Source organism: Vigna umbellata, chromosome 1, assembly GCF_029865625.1.
Source record: "Vigna umbellata cultivar VRB3 chromosome 1, Vumbellata_1.0, whole genome shotgun sequence".
Classification (NCBI taxonomy): domain Eukaryota; kingdom Viridiplantae; phylum Streptophyta; class Magnoliopsida; order Fabales; family Fabaceae; genus Vigna; species Vigna umbellata.
The window spans coordinates 101,628,109-101,652,451 of record NC_142165.1 but is presented as its reverse complement, the minus strand read 5'-3'; the positions used below and the strand labels follow the sequence as shown (position 1 = coordinate 101,652,451).

At 32.0% G+C, this 24,343-nt stretch overlaps 3 protein-coding genes and 1 long non-coding RNA gene across 4 annotated transcripts; 2 read left to right on the top strand and 2 right to left on the bottom strand.

Moving 5' to 3' along the window:
* Positions 1-1,891: 1,891 nt before the first annotated feature.
* Positions 1,892-2,606, top strand: LOC124827513 (uncharacterized). Its single transcript, XM_047300585.2, has one exon. The coding sequence runs from the start codon at positions 2,047-2,049 to the stop codon at positions 2,389-2,391; it is 345 nt and encodes a 114-aa protein (XP_047156541.1). The 5' UTR covers positions 1,892-2,046; the 3' UTR covers positions 2,392-2,606.
* A 329-nt stretch (positions 2,607-2,935) lies between these two features.
* LOC148206990 (uncharacterized) lies at positions 2,936-5,897 on the bottom strand. The gene is made up of 3 exons (XR_015783852.1): positions 5,233-5,897; positions 5,049-5,134; positions 2,936-3,219 (listed from the first exon to the last, which is right to left on the bottom strand). It is a non-coding gene; the product is annotated as an uncharacterized LOC148206990 (long non-coding RNA).
* Positions 5,898-5,907: 10 nt separating this feature from the next.
* Positions 5,908-11,298, bottom strand: LOC148206989 (uncharacterized). Its single transcript, XM_088109317.1, has 3 exons — positions 10,809-11,298; positions 10,625-10,710; positions 5,908-8,795 (listed from the first exon to the last, which is right to left on the bottom strand). Exon 3 carries the CDS (start codon positions 8,200-8,202, stop codon positions 5,908-5,910), a length of 2,295 nt encoding a protein of 764 aa, XP_087965443.1. The 5' UTR covers positions 8,203-8,795; positions 10,625-10,710; positions 10,809-11,298.
* A 6,757-nt stretch (positions 11,299-18,055) lies between these two features.
* LOC124827515 (uncharacterized) lies at positions 18,056-19,871 on the top strand. Its single transcript, XM_047300587.2, has one exon. The coding sequence runs from the start codon at positions 18,162-18,164 to the stop codon at positions 18,774-18,776; it is 615 nt and encodes a 204-aa protein (XP_047156543.1). The 5' UTR covers positions 18,056-18,161; the 3' UTR covers positions 18,777-19,871.
* The last annotated feature ends 4,472 nt before the right edge of the window (positions 19,872-24,343 follow it).

Sequence of the window (24,343 nt, the reverse complement as noted above, 5' to 3'; positions counted from 1 at the left end):
TTAAAATTTAAAATGAAATATATAAAATTTTAGAAAAAACGAATTCTAATTTTACCTGTAAATAGAAAGATTAAAATAAATTTTATTATTATCTTATTAAATAATAACCAAAATACACATATTTCTTAAATAATAATATTATCTCAATGTTTACATAAGTTATAGTAGTGGAAATATTAAAGTAGTTGATTTTGTTAACTTTATCAATAGTACAGTTCAAAGTCAATTAATTATAGGTTTATATGAGTTATAAAATTTTATAAATGTTAAACTAATATTTGATGTATTAAATTATTTATGAAATTTTTTTTATGTGTAAGCTTATTTTCTTATTTCTTTTGTTGTTTTTAGTGTGTTATTATTTTTTTTGTAATGATCACTTCATTGGTGTGAGGAGATGAGAGATAAATGTTAAAGCATTTTTGGTGAAAAAAAAGTAATGTTATAGAATGTTTTGTAAGTTGTTTACTAGTTATCTTTAACTATTTTAAATATATTTATTAATGGTAGTTATTTTTTTCTAGATAATTATATTAATACTATATTTATAAATATTTATAGTTGAGACAAATACATTTTGTTTTATCAATTTTATATGGCCTTGTTTTATCAATAATAAGCTGTTAAAATTGAAATATTACGTTTATGATCCAAAAATATTTTCAAAATATTCATTTTAAAATATCTAAAACACATATTTTAGATTGGATATTTCGAAAAATATTTCCAATAAAAATACTTTTCAAAACACCCAATCCCAAAAAAAATACGAGGTAAGTAGGGGTAGTTGGGAAGTTATAAGTTTATGGAGGTACAGAAAGAAAGAAGGGGGTTGCAGGAAGGAAATCCGACTTCTTTTTGAAGTAGTATGGGCTTGGTCCAACGATGATTTTATCTTGAATCTTGATTGGCCTACAAGTTAAAAAAGATGTAATAAAAGACGATTTGTCTTGTTTGCTTTGAACCTCTATAATGACTTTCCTTTACTTAAAGAACAATATTTATCCTTATAACACTTTGATTAAATATTCTTTTCATCTCATTTTTTGTCCAATTTCCTTTCAGGGTCTTATTTTTTTAAATAAAGTAATATAATATCTTCCATCAAATTAATAGAAAGGACCCTTGATCACGTAAATGGTGTCATCTACAAAAGTATATTTTTGTATTCAGTTTTAAATTTTTAATATTTAAAAAAAAAATCACACCAAACATCGATGAAAACATTAGGGCAATATTTTGATTCCATTCTAAAAAAACATTAAAAACACTTACAGTATTAGTCTTGTCCCGGTTACAAAAAAGAAGGTAAAAACAGTATAAAGTTGAGGAAATTATTTGGACCGGTTCTTCATCTTCTCCTGCAAGAAAGAAGACCGGTCCACTTAATTTGACCAAAAAGTCCTTTTAATTGACTCAGCATACTTAATGATTGGACCATCCACCATTGCTTCCAGACTCCTGCTGTACTAATCAACGACTTCTTCAACCCACCACAAACACTAATTTCTCCTTCCAAAAATATCTCTCTTATAAACTACATTTTATTATGAGGTAATACAATACAATACAATATACTATTTATTTATTTAAAACAGCAACTTTCACGATAAGCCATTAAAAATAATATCTCGTTAAATTTTAATTCTTTAAACATAATAAAAATAATTATGTACCAAAAATATGAGAAATGAAATCTGTTGGCCGAACTTTGAAACTTGTTAATAATATTTTGTTATGTAACAAAACATTACATAATGATTTGAGATGAAGACATATCCATAGTTGTAATTACATTTGATAAGGTTGTAATTTACAACCACCTTAACCTTGTAATATGATTTAAACATTGATGAGGAAGAATGGTTGCATGAGAAGAGAAGGTCGAGAGAAAGACCGAATTGTCCTTCCAAGGCGAGTGGTTGCCCTATAAAACTGGTGAAGGAGAAGAATCTCCACCCAAACACAAGGCCATAAATCACTCTCCCTCTTTCTCTGCCCTTAAAACCATTCCTAACTTTCTTTCTTTTTTCTTCCCTTTCTTCAATGGCATCAAAGACTGTCTTCACATCATCATCATCATCGTCAAGGTCCCAACATTCCCACCCCAACCAGATCACGCGCACCTGCTCCTGCTCACCCTCCACGCACCCTGGCTCCTTCCGCTGCACCAAGCACAAGAAGCCACCCCGAGCCATGGCTCGATCCTTGCCTCGGACCCCTAACCATTGGGACCTTTCCATGGCTGCAAAAGCCAACTCCTTGAAGGCTGTTCTGTTGCAAATGCTCAGGCCCTCCAGCCACGACCTTCACAAGAGGAAGAGTTTCCAACCAAGGCCAACTAGGTTTTCCCTCATGAACGCCGACACCGCTGCGGTTGCGGTTAGCTGATCACATTGCTCCCGTTTTGGTTTCCTCTGACGCATATGTAACATTTTTAATGAAGGTTTTGGTCGTCCTGTCGTCTGTGATTCTGTAATTTATGTAACTGTATATACCACATTCTTTATTCTCTGTTCTCTTTGTAACGGAAGCAATACTCTACTAGATTTTGTGTTATCAACTTGCACATAATAATATCATTCTTTCTATTTTCTTCTGCTTCTCATCGTAGATTTAAAATATTAGTAAATTTAAAGTATTATTTAATTTAAAATTTTATTTATCACGATTTTTTACTAAGTGGATGAGAAAAATAAATATTTAAATTATTTTAAGTTTTGATTTTAATTGTGAAAGAATTGGATGTGGTAAAAATCCTTTCCCTCAGAAATCTCACTGTAACATCCCAAAATAATGATAATTACCATTAACCAGGACTGATCACATTTACAGAGATAAACAGTGCAGTCTTAAGAATATTACAGTAGCTCAGAATTTTAAAACTTAACATACAGCACGTACAGTAAAATCTGCAGTGTTCAGAATTCAAAAAAAAAAATAAACAGAAACCAGTTCTGATTATCCATTCTGTAGAATTTAAATACAGAATATCAAAATACAGTCCAGCACTTGACAGAATTCCAAATTTTCAGATAAATACAAAACAGATCTGCAGAACTATATATATATACAACTGCCAAAAATACTGCACAACACACTAGACTAAAACTGCTACGGAATCGCGCCTCTACTGTTCAGCTTTTACTTCAACTTCAACCAGGTTTGCATCTTCCAAATTTTCTTCTTCCAGTAATACTTCAAGAGATGCATCACCCTCTGCTCACATCCACAACGGATGATCATTGCATTTTGACAAGACGGATTATACATGGACAGTAAACAGCACCAGGAAAATTGCAAGGGTAAGCTTATATTGTTTAATTAATACAACATACATACAGTTCACAATTTAATTCACAGATACATCAAACAACTTAATCATAAAATTTAACATATAAATCTATATAAAACAGACTGTACTGAACTGTATGAACCATGTAGTTACAGGCGTCCTTGCACCCAAGTGGTGTGGTAGCCGGGATATACCTAATCAGCTTCCACATGCGGTTAATCCTTCGCCCCTGCTAAGTGAGGGATACGAATGACCTCCACTTGAGGTTAATCATTCGCCCCTGCTAAGTGAGGGATACGAATGACCTCCTGCCATTCCCACGCATGACTACCCCCTTCTACGTGAAGATGAGCATCACGGAATATCAGGATGGACCAAGCCATCAGTAACTTGTCCATGTTCATACTTTACAAATTTAGCATTTAATACAACTGAGAAGCTCCTCCATGGAACGCTCATTCAAGTTCAAAATCATATAATCATATCATGTCGTGTTCAACCATCATATCCTTTCATAATTATAATATCTCCATTCTGTATTTCACTCTCTTAATATTAACGTCATGCATTCTTTAATCAAATAAAATGAACTTATCACAGAACCTTTGATTTCACGTTTCTGAACAAAAGAAACGAGTCATTTATTCACTTAATATGCTTCAACTCTTGATAATTTGAAAATACTGATCTTTAGAAGAGATGAATAATACATTGAAAGATTTTAAGTGTAAAGAATCTAGATAGAACCCAAGGAATAAAACCAGTGATAAGTGTTTAGATACACCAGCAATATAATTGATTTCAGAAGAACAGCACTGGCAGTCCAAGTACGAACGTAATTTAACAATTTGGACGAACGCCAGTTATGTTCGCTCAAAATTCAATAATAGGGACGAGCGTTCAGTTTAGAAACCGAACCCCGCTTTGGAACGAACGCTAAGTCAATGACCGAGCACAATCAGAACGAACGTTGGTATAAACCGAACGTTGGGTAGGACGAACGTTTAGGTATATGACCGAACACCAGTTATGAACGAACGTTCAATATAGAAACGAACGCTCTGTAGACGAACGTTCAACAGAAGGTCGAACTTCATTTAGGACGAACGTTATTAAGGACGGACGCTCTACTTAAGGCCGAACGTCACTCATTTATAAAGTTTTAAATATTTAAATATTACTGAGCTAGACGAACGCTCAGATCATCAACTAGGGACGCTCATTCTCGGGCAGAATTCTTTCCAAATGAAAGAATTCTAGTCTAAGTAAGCTTAACTGAAAACCGAACGGTTTAAGACCGTACAGGGACGAACATCCTTTATCAGTACAGAGACCAGATTTCTCAACTCTTAACAGAATTTTCCAGATTTCGATTTTTATGAACTTGACAACTTTCCTTTCAGATTTAATACATCAAATCATACAGATTTCAACATTTGGATCATTCCAAATATACAATCACCATACTCCATTTATACAGAATCAAATCAATATACATTTAAATCAAAAATCAGCAACAACATATATAATACAATTAAGCAGTGTTCATTCATGACAGATTCAATCGATCTAATCATTCCAACTCTATAACATTCACACATCTTTCATGCGTATCCAAAACAACATGCAAATGAACCAGAATTTATATCTCATATCAGTAAACGTTCATAAGGCTCAAATATCAGATTTCATATACATGCAACTCAGATTATAAAATCAAGCAGTATGAATTAAACATATAAGCTTCCCTTACCCGGATTGAAGTTCCAACTTGTCCTAGATGAAAATGGCTTTATCCAACTATGCTTCTATTATATTCTTGATTCTTCCAAAACAAATCTAATCAAAAATTGCAGAACTCTGAGACTACATACTTGCATGCACTAAAACTCTATTCTTCCAGAAACCTAAGAACGAAATACAGTAAGAAGGCTTACCAGATTGGATTCAGTTTCTGTTTGGTCCAAAATGGAGATCACAGCAGTACTAACATTCCTATGGTGCTGCAATTGTGATCAGAGAGGAAACGTGAGTTTTCTGATAGAGAGAAGTTAAGGATTCTTAGAGAGAAATTTGGAGAAAATGAAGAGTTTGGTTTTCTGAGGAAGAAGATGAATGAGTGTGCAGGTGAAAGGGTTCTCAGAAAACTTTGGTTTTGTTAAAGTAACGTTTGCTTGAACAAACATGTCCAAGACTGACACCTGCATACTAAATTCTGATTTGTAAGTTTCTAACGTGACAAGTGGCAGGTGTGCATGTAAGGAGTGGTGCGTTTTTAATGTTGCAGAGAATGATGGTGGTTCAGTTTTCTGTGCATTGCAGAGATGAAAATCAGAGTTGAAAGTGGGTTTTTAATTACCCGCAACAGTGACGTGGTGTGTGTGTTAGTGGTGTGATGTCAGGATTAAATTTGCTAATTATCCAGGGTCTCACATTCTCCCTAACTACAAAAATTTTCGTCCTCGAAAATTCAGAATTTACCTATGAATAAGTGTGGATATAAGTCCCTCATTGCACTCTCCACCTCCCACGTTGAATCTCCATTCTTGGCATCCCACACTACCTTCACCAATCGAACATCCTTCCTCTTGTGTAATTTAGTGCGAACATCATCAATGCGGATTGGTTTTGGAGTAGATGAGAATATCATCTATGAACACAACTACAAATTTATCCAAATAGGGTCTAAATATCCGGTTCATGTAATCCATGAAGATGGCTGGAGCGTTCGTTACTCCAAATGGCATTACCACGTACTCATAATGCCCATAACGTGATCTGAATGCTGTCTTCTGGATGTCTTCCTCCTTAACCCTTATCTGGTGATATCCTGAACGCAAATCAATCTTAGAAAATACTGTTGCTCCATGCAGCTGATCCAACAAATCATCTATTCTTGGCAACGGGTATTTGTTCTTGATGGTCAGCTTGTTTAATTGCCTGTAATCTATACATAACCGAGAGCTGCCATCTTTCTTTTTCACCAAGAGTACCGGAGCTCCCCATGGTGATACGCTCGGTCTAATGAATTTCTTCTCCATAAGCTCTTCAATTTGCTTCTTGAGTTCAACCAACTCTGCAGGTGCCATTCGGTAAGGTTGAACAGATATAGGAGCTGCCGTTGTCACCAAATCAATGGTGAATTCGACTTCTCTAACAGGAGGCAATCCTGGTATCTCTTCTGGAAAAACGTCCAGAAATTCACTCACCACTGCTCGTTCCGTACTGCTCTCATTGGACGTCCGTGCTTCCGTCAACCCTCCTAACTCCTTGTCTTCATGTGTCATAATGAGAAAACAGCTTGCACCTTCCATTATATCCTCCCTTAACTGACCGAATGTAACTCCCACACATTCTTCATCATCTTCAGGAAACACTAATTCCTTCTTGCCACAATCTATAATAATATGGTTGGTAGCCAACCAATCCATTCCTAGAATTATTTCCAAGTCCTTCAAAGGTAAACAGATTAAGTTCACCTTATAACTATGCCCCTCAACCACAATAGGACATCTAATGCACACGGTAGATGTTCTAAGCTCTCCAGCCGCTGGTGTTGATACCACCAAGTCAAACTGCAGATCTCTCTCTACTATTCCCAGCTTTTCAACACACGCCTTCGAGATGAAGGAGTGCGTTGCCCCAGAGTCAAACAGCACACAACAAGGCACTCCAAACAGCAAGCATTCACCAGTTATAAGATTACCTGCGTTCTCTGCTTCCGCTCCAGTGATAGCGTACACTCTCCCCACTGCTTGTGCACGTCCACCCCGTGGCTGATTTCTGCCAGTGTTTGGTGGTCTCATCACTGCTCTTCCACTCATGTTACACTCGTTCTCCACGTGCCCATTTCGTCCACATCTGTTACAGTGCTTTCCTCCTACCAGTTGAGGGCAGGATGAACGGTAATGCGGCCCTCCACAGTGAAAGCAAGTTACACTGCCTTGTCCAGCTTGTCCTACAGGAACCAGTGCTTGAGAACCACTTGTATTGGCTGATTGATTTGGACGAGCGTAAGGTAGTCTCCTCTGAACAGAACTTCCCCTGGACACAATTGGTCCCCTACTAACTTGCGGTTGTTTCTTCTGTCGTTCAACCTCTGCCATATTTTTCTCCAATACCTTAGCTCGCTCAACCATACTGGGAAAAGACCGGATACATAAGCTGGATATCAACACCTTCAAATCACTCCTCAATCCGTTCTCAAACTTCCTACACTGCCATTCTTCATTGGCTGCCATCGTATAGAACCGAACAAGGTGCTTGAACTTGTTGGTATACTCTGAAACTGTCATCCCACCTTGAACTAGTTGTAAAAACTCCACTTCCTTCGCAAACCGTACGCTGTCAGGAAAGTACTCCTCGTAAAATTTACCACGAAATACTTCCCAAGTGACAGGACGTTGAGCTTCTATCAGAATAGCTCTTGTGCTCGCCCACCAGTGGCTTGCTTCCCCAGTCAGTAAATATTCTGTGTAAGCCAACCTATTCTCGTCCGGACACCTCTTTGCATTGAAAATTCTCTCCATGTCTCCTAGCCACTGATCCGCCTCATCAGGGAGGCCCTTTCCATTGAATTTAGCTGGATGATGCTGGAGGAAACTCTCCAAACTCCATTCAGCGTTTGGTTGAGCAGCGTGTGGAGTGGCGTTTGAAGAGGATGCTCCAGGCGTACCTCTAGTGGCAGCAAGGATGTCCATCAATTGTCTCTGTGTGTTTTCAGCAGTAACACGTGAGGCTTCTAAACCCTGCATGGCTGCCTGATTCTGCTGCATCAGGGTGGTGTTCTGTTCCATAAGGGTGGTATTTTGTCGTTGGAGTCTCTCAATAACGTCCTCCAACAATCTAGAGCGGTTGGAAGTATCAGGTTCATTCGGTTGAGGAGGGGGAGGCAATCTAGGTGCCATTAGTTCTCTGGATACAGAGAAAACGAGCGTTAGTTATGTCCAAGAGTTAAATAATAATAACTCATTAAACATATAATAAGCACACAGCAAAACACAGTGCACTCATAACCCTACAGTGTCCTTAAGAGAACAAAACTGCTCTGATACCACTAATGTAACATCCCAAAATAATGATAATTACCATTAACCAGGACTGATCACATTTACAGAGATAAACAGTGCAGTCTTAAGAATATTACAGTAGCTCAGAATTTTAAAACTTAACATACAGCACGTACAGTAAAATCTGCAGTGTTCAGAATTCAAAAAAAAAAATAAACAGAAACCAGTTCTGATTATCCATTCTGTAGAATTTAAATACAGAATATCAAAATACAGTCCAGCACTTGACAGAATTCCAAATTTTCAGATAAATACAAAACAGATCTGCAGAACTATATATATATACAACTGCCAAAAATACTGCACAACACACTAGACTAAAACTGCTACGGAATCGCGCCTCTACTGTTCAGCTTTTACTTCAACTTCAACCAGGTTTGCATCTTCCAAATTTTCTTCTTCCAGTAATACTTCAAGAGATGCATCACCCTCTGCTCACATCCACAACGGATGATCATTGCATTTTGACAAGACGGATTATACATGGACAGTAAACAGCACCAGGAAAATTGCAAGGGTAAGCTTATATTGTTTAATTAATACAACATACATACAGTTCACAATTTAATTCACAGATACATCAAACAACTTAATCATAAAATTTAACATATAAATCTATATAAAACAGACTGTACTGAACTGTATGAACCATGTAGTTACAGGCGTCCTTGCACCCAAGTGGTGTGGTAGCCGGGATATACCTAATCAGCTTCCACATGCGGTTAATCCTTCGCCCCTGCTAAGTGAGGGATACGAATGACCTCCACTTGAGGTTAATCATTCGCCCCTGCTAAGTGAGGGATACGAATGACCTCCTGCCATTCCCACGCATGACTACCCCCTTCTACGTGAAGATGAGCATCACGGAATATCAGGATGGACCAAGCCATCAGTAACTTGTCCATGTTCATACTTTACAAATTTAGCATTTAATACAACTGAGAAGCTCCTCCATGGAACGCTCATTCAAGTTCAAAATCATATAATCATATCATGTCGTGTTCAACCATCATATCCTTTCATAATTATAATATCTCCATTCTGTATTTCACTCTCTTAATATTAACGTCATGCATTCTTTAATCAAATAAAATGAACTTATCACAGAACCTTTGATTTCACGTTTCTGAACAAAAGAAACGAGTCATTTATTCACTTAATATGCTTCAACTCTTGATAATTTGAAAATACTGATCTTTAGAAGAGATGAATAATACATTGAAAGATTTTAAGTGTAAAGAATCTAGATAGAACCCAAGGAATAAAACCAGTGATAAGTGTTTAGATACACCAGCAATATAATTGATTTCAGAAGAACAGCACTGGCAGTCCAAGTACGAACGTAATTTAACAATTTGGACGAACGCCAGTTATGTTCGCTCAAAATTCAATAATAGGGACGAGCGTTCAGTTTAGAAACCGAACCCCGCTTTGGAACGAACGCTAAGTCAATGACCGAGCACAATCAGAACGAACGTTGGTATAAACCGAACGTTGGGTAGGACGAACGTTTAGGTATATGACCGAACACCAGTTATGAACGAACGTTCAATATAGAAACGAACGCTCTGTAGACGAACGTTCAACAGAAGGTCGAACTTCATTTAGGACGAACGTTATTAAGGACGGACGCTCTACTTAAGGCCGAACGTCACTCATTTATAAAGTTTTAAATATTTAAATATTACTGAGCTAGACGAACGCTCAGATCATCAACTAGGGACGCTCATTCTCGGGCAGAATTCTTTCCAAATGAAAGAATTCTAGTCTAAGTAAGCTTAACTGAAAACCGAACGGTTTAAGACCGTACAGGGACGAACATCCTTTATCAGTACAGAGACCAGATTTCTCAACTCTTAACAGAATTTTCCAGATTTCGATTTTTATGAACTTGACAACTTTCCTTTCAGATTTAATACATCAAATCATACAGATTTCAACATTTGGATCATTCCAAATATACAATCACCATACTCCATTTATACAGAATCAAATCAATATACATTTAAATCAAAAATCAGCAACAACATATATAATACAATTAAGCAGTGTTCATTCATGACAGATTCAATCGATCTAATCATTCCAACTCTATAACATTCACACATCTTTCATGCGTATCCAAAACAACATGCAAATGAACCAGAATTTATATCTCATATCAGTAAACGTTCATAAGGCTCAAATATCAGATTTCATATACATGCAACTCAGATTATAAAATCAAGCAGTATGAATTAAACATATAAGCTTCCCTTACCCGGATTGAAGTTCCAACTTGTCCTAGATGAAAATGGCTTTATCCAACTATGCTTCTATTATATTCTTGATTCTTCCAAAACAAATCTAATCAAAAATTGCAGAACTCTGAGACTACATACTTGCATGCACTAAAACTCTATTCTTCCAGAAACCTAAGAACGAAATACAGTAAGAAGGCTTACCAGATTGGATTCAGTTTCTGTTTGGTCCAAAATGGAGATCACAGCAGTACTAACATTCCTATGGTGCTGCAATTGTGATCAGAGAGGAAACGTGAGTTTTCTGATAGAGAGAAGTTAAGGATTCTTAGAGAGAAATTTGGAGAAAATGAAGAGTTTGGTTTTCTGAGGAAGAAGATGAATGAGTGTGCAGGTGAAAGGGTTCTCAGAAAACTTTGGTTTTGTTAAAGTAACGTTTGCTTGAACAAACATGTCCAAGACTGACACCTGCATACTAAATTCTGATTTGTAAGTTTCTAACGTGACAAGTGGCAGGTGTGCATGTAAGGAGTGGTGCGTTTTTAATGTTGCAGAGAATGATGGTGGTTCAGTTTTCTGTGCATTGCAGAGATGAAAATCAGAGTTGAAAGTGGGTTTTTAATTACCCGCAACAGTGACGTGGTGTGTGTGTTAGTGGTGTGATGTCAGGATTAAATTTGCTAATTATCCAGGGTCTCACACTCACTCTCATTCAATAAACGAAGAATCCTAGTTAAGAAAACAAAAACGAAAGCAGAGCATAAAGAAACAGAACACAACCCAACATTGACTACGGATTTTATTTTAATATTGAATATGTTTATGTTGGTAATGTGATGGTGGATAAGATCATGATTAGTATATTAAATTGGACTGATGAGCTAACATTATTGGTGAGAAACTTGAAACCTAATTCACTTTCTTCCACACAGAATAGACGTCACTTCTAGGGACGGTCGTTAAATCCAAATATATTCACATCTAAATCAAACAGAAGCAGATGCAGGCCATTGTTTTTTACAAAAATTAGATAAGATCAAGGACTTTGGTATATAACTATTATATATATAATATCTATGCCAACTTGCACTGAGTGCTAATTTATTTCCATTTGAAATAAATTTCCATATATAACTGAGATTGTGAATGAGTAGGGTAAAAGGAGGTTTTGATTTTAACACTGGATTGAGAACATCGAAGTTAAGTAATGTAAATTAGTTCATTTATTAATACAGGTTAAAATATTAGTACACGTACAAACACATTCAACATCTTTAGTGTATAAAAGAGTCATTGTAAAATGAAAAGGACATTTTTTTAACCTTTTTTTAACTGGAATGAGAGACTTTCAAATGTTTCAACAAGTTTCACAATTAGACAATTAAAGTATATTAACTTGATTAGACTCGTGGTTGAGAAATAAGTTCAATTAATGGGTACAAGAGTGTAGGAAAGCGGTGAACGAAGGTATTGAAATAATTTTAAACTAAAAATAGTTATTTATTTTAATAATTATCTTTCTTTCACATCTTGACCGTGATCAACACGTAAATTTATAAACGAAAAATTGATACCACCAAAGCGATAAAAAAATGTCATTTAATTAAATAATTTAATTTTACACGTACTTCTAAATTTAATAATATTATTATTAATTTGCTTAATTATTTTTCATTAGTTATAATGCACTAACTATTTGTTTTTTTTTATGAAAAAACAAGTAGAATTAAATTTTATATTCCAATTTCCAAAGAAATTAAAAAAAAAGAGAAATGGGGAAGATGAGAAAAAAGAGTCAAATTAAAACAATTGAGATTTCTAAAACTAAAAATATATATGAAAGTTTATTATAGCAGAAAGAATAATGATTTTTTAACTAATCTAATAAAGTTTTTATTTAACACTGTCTTTATTCATTTCTTTTTTTTAAACAATATAAAAGTGATGATATAAAAGTTTATAATTTTATAATTATTTTATCATGTTAAATTAATGTAAAAATGTATCATAAAATTATTATTGATAAATGAGAGAAAAATTTGGAAATGAGTACGATAAGCCAAAGCAAGTTGACCTAGAGAGCTGGGAAAAGATAACTGCTAGCCGCAACATATCTCTTTACGCCAATAATTGGACCCAAGAAGTTCCCAATTTCTTGCTTCTGCCACTCCACGCCACCATTGTTGAAAACAAAACCACACGATTCTATCTCGTTTATCATTTCAACCTTCTTTCCAACATTTCAAAATTCTTCTCATCAATTAGCTACCACACAATATCTTAATATAATAATTATACGATTTACATAAACAAGGCAATGAAAAAAAATTATTAAAGCGAAATCATCTCCGAAACATCGATGCTACATTTTTCTAATTTACTACGCGTAACTATTAATGAGCAGTGATGGTGCATGTTCATACTAATGCTGCGAATCTTACACAAAACTCAAATCTCTGCCTTCTGATTCGTTGAATTAATCCGTGCTTGCTGGTAATTGTTGTAGACATTTCTACGCGTTAATCAATGTTGTATTGAACAAATAAGCATTCTTTCGTTTCATGCTTCCTTCAGACAAACAAGATGGGTTTCGCGACTTTGTCTTCCCCGTACCATATACTTTTGGAGTGAAAAGACATGATAGAATCGAATGTCTCATCAAATAACCTTTTACATAATTAAGGAAAATTCTTCAAAATGTAACACTAGTGAAGTAAATGTTTGACATGGTACCAACACTGATTTGCGAAAGCACACGGTTTGAACTGTGTTCTGGTAAAATACTATAACAACACGAATGATGAAGATTTGCAGTGTCACGGATGCCGTAGATCGATAATACTGTGTGTTTTCAGATAAGCGTTGACCCTCTCTAACTGTTACAGATCGTGTTGTTTAAGATAATGGTTTTTGTTTTTCATAATTCACTACGTTTCTCAATGTCTATATCAAAGCAGAACACTAACCTTATTTTCCAATTCGAACACGGAAGATAATTAAAGCGTCTCATTTATCACACGATTAAATGATCTTGGACATGTCCAACGAATCGTGTTTGAATTTTAAAAATTTCTGGATAAGAAAGTGCTTAAATAATATTATTATTAATAGTTTAATTTCCTTTTAAATTAAACCATTAACTATATTATGTCTTGTACGAGTGTATGACGTCTTTGAACATATCAAGTAACATGTGTTTTATTTTAGGTTTAATTCTTTCCGACATCCCTATTTATGTACGAATGTCTCAGATGGGTACTCGTTTTTTAAAGTGTATCAAAATGGTCCTTAATTTTGAAAATTGATATCAATTGAGTCCTTTCCGTTAAGTTGGCTCGACGGCGTTAAAAAAATTGATGAGTGGATGCTGAGATGACGAACGAACGCTCGTCCACCAACGAACGAACGCTCGTCCACCAACGAACGAACGCTCGTCCACCAGCGAACGAATGCTTGTCCACCAGAGAACGAACGCTCGTCGACCTCTTACTGCTGGACGACCGTTCGTTCCACACTGGACGACCGTTCGTTCGGTGGTCGACGAGCGTTCGTTCGCTGATGGACGAGCGTACGTTCGCTGGTGGACGAGCGTTCGTTCGTCATCTCAGCATCCACTCATCAATTTTTTTAACGCCGTCCAGCCAACTTAACGGGAAGGATTCAATTGATATCAATTTTCAAAATTAAGGACCATTTTGATACACTTTAGAAAACGATGACCCATCTGAGACATTCGTACATAAATAGGGATGTCGAAAAAGATTAAACCTTTATTTTATAATGTTTTGTTTCACGGCATTTTCATACTCAAAACTAAAAACTGACCTAATTTTATATCTTGGTTGTTTGGCTAATAAAGGCGTAATGTGACAGTTGAAAGCCAACCACATTAATAGGAGGCCTCGGTATTCAGGAGTTGTCGTTTTTATATAGTATTTTTGTTTGGTTTTTATTTGAGAATGTTCCAAAATGAAGAATAGGGCACAAGATATGAGTGGAAGGAAGTGTGATGAAGCTGGCTAGAGTTGATATATGAATATATATAATTTCTCCCTCTTTAGCCAACTCCAACATGGCTTTCAGCAATTTGCATAGTGATCAACAACATTCATAAATAAGAGTACCCATGACCCATGTGTCAACTATATCAAAACCCTATTTTAGTGGATGAGGTTTGATTTTGCCTAGAGAGGGTCCTCTGGTTTGGTTTATGTGCTAAGGATTGTTCAAACATATGGCTATTTCGATCGGTCGAATTAATTCTTGGAAGTTCGATTCGATCCAAAATTCAGAACTCCACACAAGATGTCCATTTAAAATGGAGGAAATTTCACTAAAGAAAATCAAGACAGTGATGTAGATTTTTAGGAATAAGGATATCTACAAACGTAACATCCTTAATTAGCAAGTTTTCCTCTCCTTGTTCGGCTTGGACGATGTTATAAATCAATGTTTTTATTTTTCTTATTGGAATTCAAAATGAATAAACGCAGCATAAATAATCATTGACTCAAAGTATGATAGACAAAATTCATGCAATGGCTCCTAAGATTCATGAAAGCCGATAACTGGTGAAGAATGTTCCGAAACCAAGTGCAATTTTATTCCTAAGATTATCATCTTAACATTATTCAATTTTGAAATGGAAAAATAGAAAAATAACATTAATTTTTTTAGGATAAATAAATCACGTTAAATATGTATACCATAGATTTTTTTTTTCGGACCCTAAACCAATAAAAACTGTTCAGTGGCTAGTTTACAAATATAAATATAGATAAAAATCAAATCACACAAGTAGAAAAAGTTTGATTTCATTTAATTTTTTTAACGACGTTATTCTTTTGGAAAAGCCACACAAATTTACAGCACTTAATAAACAATTCTTTTTATATAAAATATTTTACATTTTGTATTGATTCAATAGTATTTTTTTCCTATATTTATAGTAATTATGTAATTTTTTATTTATATTTAACTAAACGTGATTTCTATATTTTTCTAAAAGACTCGATGTTGTATTTTTGTTACATCATAATAATGATATTTTTCTTATTTTGTTCTTGAGATTGAAAAATAAAAATATAAAATAAGTAAATGATTGTATTAACATATATCGGCTCGTCATCTTTTAAATGACTGTAACCCTAATCTGATATAGCAAAAAGGATCATATTAAGAAAAAAATAAGCAGAGAAAAATCATTCAATTATTGTTATAGATATATAGAGAAAAAAAAACTATTAAATATTTTTTTAAAAATGTTTTAGTTCAAAATTTAAGTGTGTTAGAACAGGTTTCTCATATTAAAGTTATCTTGTGTTCATAAATAAATTTTCTTTAGATTTTTTTTAGGAGAAAATCTTAAATATAAAAAAACAACTTATTCACCTATTTTCCTTTTGGGTTCTGTTGAACCCTTAATTTTTGGTAAGAGATTATTAATAATTCCGTTACAAAATGACTTAATCACTCTAATAAGAATCATGATGGGATTCTTTCTTATCTACTTAATTATAACAGTAGCAGCCCCAACCTATTAAGTAAAAAGTCTTTCAAAAATTGTTGTTTGACATTTTGATATTTAGCTATAGATATATATATGATAAAAATTACTTATAAACCAATTAAAACTTATATATGAAAAATAAAGTACAGATAACAAAAAATGTTTACTTTTATTTTAAACTTTAAAAGTACCAATCAAATATAAACAAAAAAAATGTTTTAAAAATACAACAATAATAGAAAGAAAAAAAAGGAATAATTTGCTTATTAATCTCCTCACACTTTTTTCCTATTTATCTGTCTCGATTTTAGAAAAAAACAATGTACATTTCCATTTTTGGTTTTAGAATTTCGATAACATGTTGGTATTTTTTTTCTATTATATTTTAGTCCTTACAATTAATAACTTCTAAATAATTTACACAAAGAGATAATAATTTATTGTAATAAAAAGTTATAATAGTAATCTATTACGAATGATAATCTTTAAAACATATAAAAACAAGGAACAAAAATAATACACAACATCAAATCCAAAAATCGTACTTTATGATGCTAAATAATATTCATTTTGATCAAAATGGGGGTCAAAGAGACATCCATATTTGGGAACAAATCAAAGTTTTCTACTTGGTATAGTATACAAAATTGCAATTCGAGTAATAGTATTATCATATAGTGATAATAGACGTACATTAAGATTAACTTAAATAGATAGTTATTAATTTTTAAAAGTGTATCAGATTATAAATTATTTTTTAAAATTTCTATAAAGTCTTATCAAATATTTACATTAAAATGTCATTAAAACATACACTTTCTAATAATAAATGTTTCCATTATTATTTTTGTGTTGCTGTTTATTTTAATAAAAGTATAATTTTCCTTAATTAATTCTTTGTTAATATTCTTCAAATAATTAAAGAATATTTTTTATTAATAATTACTCTTAACTAAATATAACTAACTATTTTATTTTATTTTTCTAAAATTTAAATTCATATTATCAACGAAAAGATTAAAATTTAAAATATAATAACCAAACTTACATTTGAAATTTAAAATTACAAAATACCGTAATAACAGAATTTGCATGTAAAATTCAAAATAAAAAATTTGTAAAATGAAGGTTATTTTATGAACTTTTTCAATATTTCTTAACAACTTCCACATAACAATAAAATTTAAAATATTACATAAAATAATAAATAAATAATTAAATACTGACATCATTAATAAACTGATAATAAATTAAATAATAAAATATTGAAAATAATAATTATATAAAGTTTAAAATTACAATACACTTATATGTTAAGTTAATATCTCTTATTTTAAATCATATTTATTTTTAATTTATAATTTATTTTGAATGATAATAAAAATAAAATTTGGTTGTTTAAAAAATGATAGAGGCGTTGGCGTTGACAGATAAAAATACTAGTAAAGGAAAAAAGAAGGGTTGTGTTGTGTTGGAATAAAAAAAGAATGAGAAGGGTAGTTTAGTGACTTACAAGTGAGAGCAGTACGTGGGAGAAGGATAGAGAATTAGGAGACGTGTCAGTGGAATTAAAACGGTTCAATATTTTTTTGTCGTCTTTTATTATTATGCCCACTGCTGCCCATAGCTTTCTCAAACTTCAAGCGGTTCCATTGCAATTCCGAGGGCTCCTCTACACTTTTGGTTAACTAACCCAACCCCAACCACTTTTGGTTAACCGCTCTTCTACACTATTCTTCTCTTTTGCTGTTCCATCCTTCTCCTGTCTTTTCAATTCAAAATCTCCCCACTTACCACCACACGCGCAACTAAACAAAAGAACAATCAGGGACTACAACACAATTACACAAAGTTCACATCCCAAACTGAAAATTTCGTCGATCTTTGCCTACGCCAAACAAACCCATTGCTCTTCTTCAAAATTCTATATATACATGCCTCGAGTAAAGCTAGGTTTGCCAAACCGAAGAGCCGAACCCGGCCTTTAGGGAGAAAAAAAAAAAAAACTCCCACACTTCTTCACTTTCCTTTCCTCTGAAAGAGAAAAAATGGCGGCAGCTTCTAGAAAATCAAGAAACGCAGTAATTGGATCCCTCTCATCCACTCCTAGATTCTACAACTCTCACTTTCGCTCTCACACTGCTTCTTCCTCCTCCTCTTCGTCACCCTCAGGTTTTGCATCTTCCACTTCCAGCTTCTCTTCTCCTTCGACCACCTTTTTTAACCGCTCTTCCTCCCCCACTCGTGTCAACCTCTGCGGTTCCTCCGCTCCCTCCGTGCGCTTCTCTCTCGACCACCGCTCCGTCTCTCCGAACCGCTCCATCGCGGTTGCGCCGCGAGCCGCCGCGTCCAGACAGGGGAGTATTAACCCGCACCAGCCGAAGCGGACGTGCATGTGCTCGCCTACGACGCACCCTGGCTCCTTCCGCTGCAGCCTGCACAAGAAGAGCCACGCGCCGGCGCCGTACTCCCCGAATCGCCTCAACGCGCGCAGATCGGCGATGACGAACTCGCTCGTGAGAATTCGCGGAGTGGAGGGAGATCTCGTCAAACGAGCTCTCGCAGCGTTGATTCGACCTTCCTCGCACCAGCAGAGACGGCGTGGAGACTTTCATCCGAGGCCGAGCAGGCTCTCCGTCATGACCAAAGCAGAGGACCTTTGAATCGAACGTCGCTTTGGTTTTGTCTACCTTCATTATTCCGGGCCACGACGGCAGCGGCGACGGATCCTGTCGCGCTGGCTTGGGATCTGACGGATTTCAAAATCTAACGAAAATTGATTATGTGTTTGGTCTGTGTGCGTGTGTATCTGTGTACATAATACAGAACTTATATTAATCAGTTGCAGCCATTGATGGCCATTCGTGGAGCTTCTGGACCTAATTTTGAGGAAAATGGTTTTGATTCAAAATTTAAAACAAACAACCAATCCTAAATTGAAACTGAATACTGGATCCAGTCTAAACTTTGGTTCACAGCAATCCTGTTTTGTCTTTTAATTTATTTTTTCCGGTTCAGTATAGATTCTGTTTTTTTTTTTTTTTGTAAAAGTTTTTAACACTTCCCGTGACGTGACGTTTGTCATAAACTTTTCCGTGGTATTCGCTTGTCACTTCTTCGTCTCAGCCTTGTGTTTTTTATCAACTGGGTCTATTTTGAAACTGCTTGTTTTCTCTCCTCTTTTCAGTGCGTTTTCTTGGTTGGAGTGAATACGTATTTTTATACGTATTAATGTTTTTCCGTTATGAGTTTATTTATATTTATGTTGTTTTAATGGTTGGTGATTTGATATTAAATAATTGTTTGTTTTTGCAGGGAATATATTTTGGGTGGCTAGTGGGGGAGGCAAGAAGGAAGAAGATAACGCATAACGGGTCTGAGTTGGGTCCAAGAACAGGATAAAGTTATGTGGAGAGTTTGGTATGATTGTAAAACACATAATCTTTATCCTGAATACAATGAATGATTGACTCCCTGTATCCCATTGCATGCCAGTGGCTGGATGAAATGATGAAGGGCAATGGCGTGAATATATTTGTGGAATGTGACGTCCGGCACAAGAATTGGAGTAGAAAATGACTTGACCCTCAAAAAAAGAAAAACATTATGGGATGGATATTTCTATTGGTAAAGTAAAACATTACTATTGCATACTTTCAAAAAAGCAAAAAGCAAAACTACACTAGGCTTGAATTTTGTTTAAGATCAATTTTGAAACTTTATAAATAAAAGTTAATGTTTTTTATTTTCTTTTAAAATTAGTTCACTTTAAAGAAACTCTCCTTACAATTTTCCTAAGGCACAAATTTAAAGGGTAAAAAATTTTATGCACAAAATACTTTTTTATTTTCGTAAATATAGAATGGTTTTCATTCTTTAATCTCTTGGATTGTTTGCTTAGTGAAGATATTGTTGGTTGAAGGGGTTGATCTTTATGAATATAATGAGATTTGATTCGATTTTAAAAGTGTCAAAGAAAATTTTCTTTAGCTTAAAATATCGGTTTTGGGTTGCGTGTTGCTTAAGATGTTGAGCATTGGAACCATCAGATGACAACATTATCATTATTCCTTTTATATATATATATATGATGTCTAACTAATATGTTGGTAAGAAAATTAAAGCATGGGGTAGAAAGGAAAGAAAAAGAAAAGATACATAATTGAATACGCTCTTCTCACATCAAAGGGAAGAAGCTTAGAATAATCCACTACAAATTTTGGAAAGAAAATGAGAAGAGATATATAAAGGAGAATTATATTAAAATGCTAAACCGAAAAATTAATTATTATCATAGGATGATAATAATTATTTTTATATTTCTCATAGGATGATCTAACTATCTGTATAGACAACAAACATATTAAGTATATCTTTATGATCACAACTAAATAAATATTCACTTTGAATTATCACTTTGAATTATTTTAAGTCACATGAAATCTGTATGACTTAAAATGGTGATTATAGACAAGCTTTTTAAATAAATGGTGATTTTTTATATAATAAACTTCAATCATTAGAAATTTATTTATAATTTAAATCCTTTACTATTATTAAAATAAAAATTAGCACTATTAAGTAATTTTCTAAATTCTCACAAAAATTATAGTGTGAGATTAATATAAATGATGATATTAAATGTTCAAAATTATTAATCATAATTTATCTATTACATACTGATTTTCATAGTAATAAAATATATTAGAAACAACAATGATTGAAAAAAGTTAATTACAAAATTTCATAAATATATTCTAATTAGGTGCATACTAAAAACCTTTATTATTCTTCAGTCATGTTTAAATTAAATACATTTGCAGTAAAATATTTATTTATATCTAATTTATTTTATTTTTTTTTGTTTAGTACGGAGAATTTACAATAAGAAATCTATTAATAAATTATTTTATATCGAGATTTTAAATTAAACAAAAGCATTATTGTTGTTATAAAATAACAAATTTTAAATGCATCTTGATATAATTTTTAAATTATTTTATTTTTGCATATCAACAGTGTAAAACATATCATGTCATTCTACTTTTTATTTTATGCCTTTGTTGTAAACAATCAAACGAAATATCGAAAATATTTATCCTATATTAATCTCCAATATTCTTTTGTTTATTGTTATATATTTTGTATCATTATTAAATCTACGAGGCCGAAATAACCAATTATAGATTCTAAATTTCATAAAAAAAATGAAGTGTTATATATATATATATATATATATTTAGCAAACAGTTAAATTATGAATGTTGCAAATAGGAGATAATATAAGTAGATAAATTTATATTAAGAATTGTAGTTTAAAAATTACTTTTAGTCATCGTTACAATTTATTAAGTAGGCGAATACGAGACAAATGTTCATACTCCCTTTTATTTTAATTTTCATTACCATAAATACCATTTTATAGAAATAAAAAAATACAAACACTATTATTTAAACTTTGTCATCTTTTTTCTTTAAACTCATCTCTTCTTTTCTTCATTTTTCTTGGTCAAAGGTATACATACAATTTTACCTTCACTGCTTGAACAATCTTGTATTAAATTTGATCTTTTACCTAATTTTTCTTTATCAATTTATTATTTGGCAATTGAAATAATACTTTGGATAACTAATCTAAAGAATAATTTTCATGATATTGACAGGAAATACTTTTCAAAGCAGGGATAAGTGTTTCCCAAAATCTTTTTAATAAAATTTTACTTATATTTGTTTTTCTGTAAAAATAATCAAAGACACAAGTGAGAATTGACGTGAAATCATTGTATAAGTGAACTAATGTGAACACTAATTAAAGAAAGTGAAAAAGTTGGATATCAATCTCCAAACCAAGATCATCAATATATTTTAAACAATGTTATCATAAACAGAAGAAAAGTTGCAATTATTAATATCTCTCAAATTTTGAAATTTAATATTAGATATAAGATTCCAAACCCACTGTCTATATAATATAGGAAAGAGTTGATATTCATGTAAAAATAACATTTTTTTTTTCTAAAAGAATATGACTCATTTCAGAATAAAATAGAAAAATATCATACAGAAAGGAAAATAACAAGAAGATGAATGAAATTTATTTATATAAAAAAATGAAGATATCATATGATAGAATTGCTACTTATTCACTTTTTAAATAAGAAATTTAGAATAAAAAAGATTCGGTGATATTGGTAAATTCAAAATATTAAAGAATGATTTATTTATAACAGTGACGTAGATTGGCACAGAAGTCAGCAACGGCATTGTGAAGGTATCCATTCATTGATTCATGAAACTAAAAGAAAGTGCCGCTGATTCATCCAATATCTTTCATCAACAAATGGGTCCCTTATATCCACTTTTTCTTCATTTGTTATTTTCTCTCAATTAAATTATTTTATTTTTCTTATTTCTGGTCTTTTTTTTCTTCTCTTTTGTTTCTTTGCTTTGTGAATTTCTAACTAAGTTATTGTCTTAATATTTTATATTTTTAAAAGTTTAATTTTATCTTAGTGATGGAGGAATTACGATATTTTTATCTTATTAAAGTTTTAAATTTATTTACTTTAAAGATTTTTTATTTTTTTATATAGTTTTGTTATCGATTTTGGTATAGTTTAATTGGTAAAAGTGATTGTATACATATATTATTGAAAAAATATTTACTTTAAAAAGAAGTATGACATATTTTTCAACAAGTTTTCTTGGTTCTGTATAAAACATATCATACATATATTTTTTTTCAATTTTAAAAATCTAAAAGTAAAAAGTAATGTAATGTATGTATAATATATTAATAATATATAATGTAGTATAAAAAACAGAATAAATAATCATAATCTCCTACTAATGCGAAATAAAATATTTTCTCTTTAAACTATTTTATTTTATTACTATGGTAACAAGTATCAATTTTTACTAATATTAAAATTGTGTGATATTCTTATATCTTTAAAATGTTTTACCTATTCTCAATATTAAATCTCTATTTTATATATAATTATGTAGTGATTTTACTAAGACAAATTTTATTGAAAGATTTTACTAATAATTTTTTTTATGCTTTTGATATGCTTTTTCAAAGAGATTCAAAAATGGTTCCATAACTCTTATTCTTTTTGTGCATGTGTCTTAACAAAATTTTAGAATATACTTGTCTACTCTTTAACATAGTGAATTTTTGAAATCTAGTAAAAATACATTGTTATTATTATTATTATTAGGCTTAAATACTAGTTTAGTAATTAAAAAGATAATTGAATAATAAGATTATATAATTTATATATTAAATATTGATTCTTAATATTTATTAGACATCTTTTCAATATTAAAAGTGGTAAATATCTCACTTTATCCTATGTATAATAATATTTATTGTTAAAAAAGTGAAATTATTAAATAAATTTGCAAACAAAACTACAATAAAATAGTTTATTATGGGTGACAAATATATTTAGAAATTATAACATTTATTATTTAAACTATTTTATTATTAAATAATATTATCAATATTAATATTGTCATATATAATATTATCAATATTGATAATAAAAATTAAAATTATTAAAAATTTTGACTTATTAAGTAATATTTAATAAAAAATAAAATTGTTAAACCAATCATTAAGTACATGAGAAAGAAACTGTTTTTCAATTTATGAAACTATCTATAATTATTAATATTTAAAATATCAATAAACAGTTATATTAGAAAAAACAAAATAGGAATAATAAATGTCTACAGAATATCTCTTTATATATTGTTATATATTTAAAAATTATGACATTTATTATTTAAAATACTTTATTATTAAATAATAGCATTAATATTGATATTATCATAAATAATATTATCAATATTAATAATAAAAAATAAAAATACTAAAACCGTTGATTTATTAAATAATATTTAATAAAATATAAAATTGTTAAATTAATTATTAAGTTTATGTGACAGAGGAGAAACTATTTTTCAATTTATAAAACGGCGTATAATTATTAATATTTAAAATATTAATAAATAATTATATTAAAAAATAAAAATAAAACGAATAAATATGTGGACAAAACAGGTATCCTCTTTACACGTAAAAGATTATATTAAGATTTTCATTAAGGATTGAAACTAACCTTTATAAAATTAATATTAATTCTCCATTGATATAAGAAACTAAGTTAGATAATTTATATGAACTAATCAATATTGAAAAATATCGTAGTGAAAATATTTA

Excerpts from the sequence above, each read along its gene's own strand:
- LOC124827515 (XM_047300587.2), top strand. The coding sequence starts at position 18,162 with ATGGCGGCAGCTTCTAGAAAATCAAGAAACGCAGTAATTGGATCCCTC.
- LOC148206989 (XM_088109317.1), bottom strand. The coding sequence starts at position 8,202 with ATGGCACCTAGATTGCCTCCCCCTCCTCAACCGAATGAACCTGATACT.
- LOC124827513 (XM_047300585.2), top strand. The coding sequence starts at position 2,047 with ATGGCATCAAAGACTGTCTTCACATCATCATCATCATCGTCAAGGTCC.